The sequence below is a fragment of the Trachinotus anak genome, unplaced genomic scaffold, assembly GCF_046630095.1.
Source record: "Trachinotus anak isolate AG129_WGS33_773 ecotype Australia unplaced genomic scaffold, CSIRO_AGI_Tana_v1 ptg000002l, whole genome shotgun sequence".
Classification (NCBI taxonomy): Eukaryota; Metazoa; Chordata; class Actinopteri; order Carangiformes; family Carangidae; genus Trachinotus; species Trachinotus anak.
This window is the reverse complement of record NW_027273853.1, coordinates 10,366,812-10,373,153: the sequence shown is the minus strand read 5'-3', so window position 1 is coordinate 10,373,153 and position 6,342 is coordinate 10,366,812. Positions and strand designations below refer to the sequence as shown.

The window sequence follows — 6,342 nt, the reverse complement described above, 5'->3', positions numbered from 1 at the left end:
GTAGGTTACACCAGGTATATTCATTTAAATTTACTGAAAATATCTTTGTGGGGACTTGAAGATGATCGTGTTGTGACAAGTTCAACACATCCCAAACAGAAAACACTAAACAAAGAGTGAGATTACATAACAGCCCAGTCTCTTTGTTGAGGCATGTTGGTAGATTCTGTTTTGTGATGCATTTTGTTGAATTTAATAGGACATTTTTGCTTAAAGCTCTCCACTTTAAAGGTTACTATGGGTAAGCAGAAGGTATTCTGTTAAAGACTGCTCTAGGCTTTTAGCTGTCAAATCAATGAGTGTATAAAATGAAAGTCTCCTTGTTGCTGGTGGGAACCAATGATACAAGGACTTTCTTTCCTCCCTTTTCAATCAAACCTGACACACAATTGCTCCAATGACAGGATTTGCTGCTATTCTTCGTCATATGTGGTTAGGGTCTTTAGGTTTTAGAGTGTTGGATGGACAAATCAAGTGATTTCATGTGATTAATATCACATAGGGCTTTAGAAAGTTGTGACTGTGAGAAATTGTGATTTTTTTTCCTGGCATTTTATATGCCAAACAGTTCATTGAGAGAATAACCAGCAGATTAATCAATAATGAACATAGTTAGTTGCAGCTCAACATATTTCTATCAAAGGGAAAACATGGAACAAAGTAGATTGCACTGCTTTTAAAGTCTTCAAAATAAACAAAAGTGTTCTTTATTTCAAACTAAATAGTGGAAATCCATGACAATTCGTCTTTGAGGTACAGTATAGCACATATATACATAAAAACACAATGCTACAACTTCAAACAGTTTGACCTGGTATTCTAGTCACAACAGTACAATATGTTTTGGATCTACATCAGAGGGAGTGAATAGCTCAGCTTACCATTCCATTAAAATTTCAAGGACACGATTTACAAATGCAAAATCTTGACTAATTTACGTCAGAGAAACAAGGAGGATAAAAGAGCCATTTCTTTGCCTCCCTCCTACTGCCAATCCCCCTGACCCTGCCCATCTCTTCTAAAATAACCTGCTTTACAGACCTTTGAACATTTCACAAGGCTGATGATTTGAGGCCTGTAGTATCGACGGAAATGGAATGACATTTTACTTGAACTCCATAATTACCATGCTAGTCAGGACAGAGTGGTAGGTTTGGGCACATAATGTCACTCAGGAGAGTTGCATCTAATTAAACACTGGAAAAAGGATAATTACTACTTTTCAGGAGTATGGGAGACCTCACCCATGTTTCGCATTCCCTATCTGAAATGAAAGCTCACCCAAGTAAGAAGCACATATGCCTTCAGCGCTGGACTTGTATCTGGAAACCCACAATCACTGTGACCTCAGGACCACTCCCTTCTGGGGCCGGACTCAACATGGTCATTTGCAACAATATGGACCACCTTTAGAGGAGGCCTACAGTATGTTCGTTGTTCGACTCAAAATAATGTTTCATGATAAATTTAAATGAGTGAGTATCTTTAGACTAAGGCCAGTCTTTTTTACTGGCCTTAGGTGCTGGAGAGTATGAGCTGCAGAGGTTAGAGTTAGCGTTGCTAGCACAACTCTAAAACTGAGCTGGGATATCACCTACCTTAGGGCAGCAAGTATTGGGAGGTAGAAAATGTTTTTGAACAAATTGATTGGGTGAAAACTGTCAAATGATGGGTTATGTCTGATTTAAAGCAGAGTTTAACTTCCTTATGAATCAGCTTTTCCTTTTCAGGCTTTCCATTTTTGGCTAAGACATCCATTCACCCCATTAACATATTTATCAACTTTGCATTGTAACTGGTGGCGGCTTGCTGCACAGTTCGAGCTATGTCTTTTGGTGGATAATATTGCATGCATGACATCAAATCACAAATGTCACTTGAATAGGTACAAAATAAGACACAGCAAGAGAAAGATCAACCTTGGAAAATCATTTAACTAATATTGAACAAGTTCCCTGTTCGGTTCACAAGAACACCACATAATAGTAAATAATTTTATTTACATATATATACACAAGAAGTAGGATGCAGTGTTGATGACTGTTCTTTTAATTAATTTTAAGGCAAGACTAAGGATATGGTGTATGTAAAAAACTGTGCTACATCACTATAGAGGAACCAGGTCAGGTTTGTTTACCCTGCACACTGACATGCTCGGCTTGTGACACTAGCTTTACGGTAAAGGTCACAATGTTAAAATACTTTCTATAAGATCATTCAGGCTAAAGACCTGCCTAGCAGTACACACACACACACTAAGGAGAGAACGACTATTTTCAAGTCCGTTCACATGTGCATTCATTAACATTATGTGTAATAATCTCAGAAGTGTAAATATTCTGTACAAAACGATTCACTTGTGTTCACTTTGGTAGAACATCACGACTGATACCTCAGGAATAAAAAAATCCACTGTGTCCCTGAAAATTCAGTGATTCAGTATTTCATTTTGGGCAGTCTAAATTTGAAAATGATTGATGGACACAATTGGGAATAGAAACTCACCTTGAGGAGTTTCCTCATTGTGCTGGACCAAGAACTATCAGCAGTGTAAGAAGAGGGTTGTTGTAATTCATCCAGCATTTAGCTTATCTGACTGCACCTGAATCTTACACTAAACACAGTTGATGCTAATTTCATTCAGTGTGTTCACTGGAGAGCTGTCAGAGAAGCATGCAAGAGCACAGATATCCAGGCTTCACTTTGGCATACATACAGTTTGAGTTAACATCAACAGCATCACAGGAAACAAATTTTAGACAAACTCATGGTCCTTGAGTGTGATTAAAAAGCGGTGTCAAGATGCAACATTTTATCAAACAGGTAATACTAAATACTGAATCTGGAAATCATGTAGCTGTACATCAACAACACAGTGAGATATTTGAAATTACTCCGTACTGTACATATGAAATCATAGAACTAGGTGACATAAGAACGCAATGCGCTACCACTAGTTCCTTCTTTATAATAACAGCACTCAGAACTGCACAAAGGAGGAATGTGTGTCAAGAGGGGCTTGACCTCACAGCCCAGTGAAGGAGTAATTCACTTTTACTATGAGGTTTCTTGTTCTTGTTATAGTTGTCTGGAATGTGAGACTATGCTCATATGTCGAATACTGGGGGTTGCAGTAGGTTGGGTCCGATGGAAAGGGGCAGGGTGCATCCATTGACAAAGTAATGCTCAAGCCCCAGTCAAAAATAATCCAAACCTTCTGACCCCACGTTTCTGATCTGTGCTCAGCTGTCCCCTCCCTAGATGTATCACACAGGTAGCTCAGATTTTTTTCGGCTTGCGGCCCAGGTGATAGTAGTAAGCCAAAGTGACCACCAGGAAAAGGACTCGGCTGAGGAGCAGGAGCATGGCAGCACTGGGCAGGATCCCAATCTCCATTAAGGTGAAGGATGTCACTGAAACCAGAGTGCAACATTCACTATTTAAAATATATATATTATTTCATCATAAATAAAAAGGCACAGTCCACAAGGTTTGGAACAAATGCAAAGTGTAAATCTTATAGGATAGGTTCACATTGTCTAAGTGTGTCTTAAAAGAATACTCACATACCCATATGTATATTATTTTTGTTCGTAGCCACTGTTCGTCAGTGTTAAGGTGCCTTTAGACTGTGCAACAACTACAATCGTGTAAGATTATTACATGTCACACTGTGTGAGATGGGTTTAATGAAATCTTGATCTCAAAGTGTGTCAGACTACAATATCAGTTTGAGGCTTGTCAGATTGTGCAATGAATACGTGGTGAATTGTAGAGCCATGACGTACGTGGACAAAAGTCCAGTCAGTGTATTCACGTGGCACATTTAAAAACAACAACTGCAGTCCAAAGTGCTTTATAGAGAGAGGAGGGATGGGGGGCAGACAGAGGGGATGTTTATACTGTTTCAGTGTACATATGGGCATGAGTGCATTTTTCTAAGCCTTGAAAAAGTGTGACACCATCCTTAAATAAAATATAATCCTGCGACTCCACTTACTAAACACAAGAGGGCAGTATCAACACATACATACAAAGCACACTGGCAAAATCAGTTCTGACCATCAGATTGTATCAACTCAAGAAAACAATGTCACTAAGTGGGATAGAAAGCGAGGGCTCTTAGAGCTAGGGGCAACCAGACATAACTACAACTGTAAAATGATGTGTTGAAAAAGTGTAATCACCTAGAAACTGGACAGCAAAGTAGCAAGCTTCACTGAGAAGAGTCCACTGGATGACGATCTTCTCTGCTGTGTACAGACCATTCCACATGATGAGGGCCAGGCCTGGAAAATGATGTGATAAACGGGAATTTATAGGCTCAGGGGCATGGGAATAAAAACAGAAAAAAAGAAGCAGCGCAGCAAAGAAGACACTCAACAGCAATTCCACCAAGTAACTACATGGTGTTCTTGCAGCTGAAGCTGAAGCAAAATTGTAATCTACAACATGTACATGATAATTGGCCTATTGATTCTGCTGAATGCTCTGGCTCATTGATTCTGATAAAAGCTTGTGCTAAATCATTTCATTCCCCACCATTCTTCCAGTTCATTTTCCTATATTTCACTCCACCCACACAACCACACACACACAACCACACACAACCACACACACACACACACACACACACACACCCACCAGTGATTCTGTGGAAACGAGCAGGGGTGGGCAGAAAGGTGGGAGGGCTGATGGACTGTATCCTCTCTCTGCCAGGTTCCATCTGTGTGGCAGATGAGACCCCAACCTTCGCCCCCTTTACTGCTCCTTGTCTTATAAGACATCACCTTTTTTTTTTTTTTTTTTGCTAATCCCTGCAGCCCTGCTGACATTTAAAACGAAGAAGCCAGTCTTTTGTTGGCTCTTTGAGACTGAATGCTGGTTCATTCATATCTTCCTCCACAGTGCCATGTGTTTAAGGTTTTATCTCTCATCAGGCACTGCAGTAATCATAGAGGGTTATTTTTGATTTGCTCGGATTTTACATTAGGATTCAGCAAGATATACATACAATGTGTTAGAGCACAGTATGTGGTTTCTCCTTAGTATTCCTATAATGTCCTGTGACGAAGCAAATATTGTGGGTTCTTATGTCTATAGCAGATCTAAATGGCAACGTTCTGGCATATGTCAGACTTATGTCATGCCTGGCTAAGCTCAAAGTGACAACCTGGCAAAATTGACTGAATATATGCTAAGTCTTTCCTCTCACTCTTTGTTCTTGTCTTGCGTTCCCAGTTAACTTTCCTGTCAAGGAACTACCTGTGTGCTACCTGCGTCTGTCACAGGCAGGTTGTGCCTCTTCACAAAGCCATCAGAAGCCCTGTAATCACTAAATAAGTGACTGACTCACCGACGTGCCTGACAGTCACAAACTAAGGCCATTAAAATAAGTGCTTGTGTCTCCAATATAATTTCTCTGTAATAGGGGAACAAAGCACAAATGCCATGATGCTGTTCCTGGCATGTTTACAAGCATTGATTGCCTCCTGTAGATGGCGTGACATGAACGAGCAAAAAAAAAAGAGTCAATTTAAAGTGTGAGTGAGCTGTAAAATTTGAATGTAGAGTAATACACTGCCTCCTCTAAGCTCAGACCCCTCCCCTCCATACACACACAAACACACGCACAGTACATACACTGTCCTGCCATCCCCCACTGTGTTCCCACTGGATTTAGGCCTGATACATGAGGCCACAGAAACAGAGGCAACTGGAGATGCTGCTGTGAGTATTCTGCAATATTGGTCTCTGTACCCTTTCCATGCCCTCATAGTGAACTGTAGATACACAGAACTGAATCAAATTATACAGGCTCTGTTTGTAGCCTAAAGGACTGATGTTTCAACACCACGAGAGCTTTTTGTACATTATGCAAATGCTTATGAACTGTAATGAATGCTTTAGAAAACATTAACACAGTCAGACCAACAGTACACCAGTGTATATTTTTAGCAAATATATAAATAAATATTAAAACGTTGCCTGTCAGCATTATTACAGCACTGTGAATGTACTCCTTCATTACATGCAGTATACTCAGTGTCGTGCAGCTATGTATGAGGACGCATGAATAGCTTTCTGCATTTATTATCTGTATGCCTTTCTTGCATCTTAGCAGAGAAGCCTTACTAAGTAGTGCTCCTCCATAAAGGCGAACAGAGATGCTGGTCATGGAGAGCTCCTCCTCAAAAACAACCTCATATAGCTGGTTGGGAAACACCAGGGCCTGTGTGGGAAAACAAAAGCACAACACAGCTCTGTCACATCAACACAAAAGGATTCTGTCTTCCCCAAACATCCCATAATGGCCCTAAAATGTAGCAGTATTGACAAAGT

At 40.2% G+C, this 6,342-nt stretch overlaps 1 protein-coding gene across 1 annotated transcript in view; it reads right to left on the bottom strand.

Annotated features, from left to right (window-relative positions):
* Positions 1 to 674: 674 nt before the first annotated feature.
* The window catches only part of tp53i11b (tumor protein p53 inducible protein 11b), a 35,586-nt gene continuing 29,918 nt past the window's right edge, over positions 675 to 6,342 (bottom strand). Inside the window, exons 5-7 of the mRNA XM_071495647.1 lie at positions 6,136 to 6,232; positions 4,188 to 4,289; positions 675 to 3,413 (exon numbers count right to left, since the gene is read on the bottom strand). Coding sequence (XP_071351748.1) covers positions 3,280 to 3,413; positions 4,188 to 4,289; positions 6,136 to 6,232 — 333 coding nt within the window. The 3' untranslated portion in view covers positions 675 to 3,279. The remainder of the gene's footprint in view (positions 3,414 to 4,187; positions 4,290 to 6,135; positions 6,233 to 6,342) is intronic.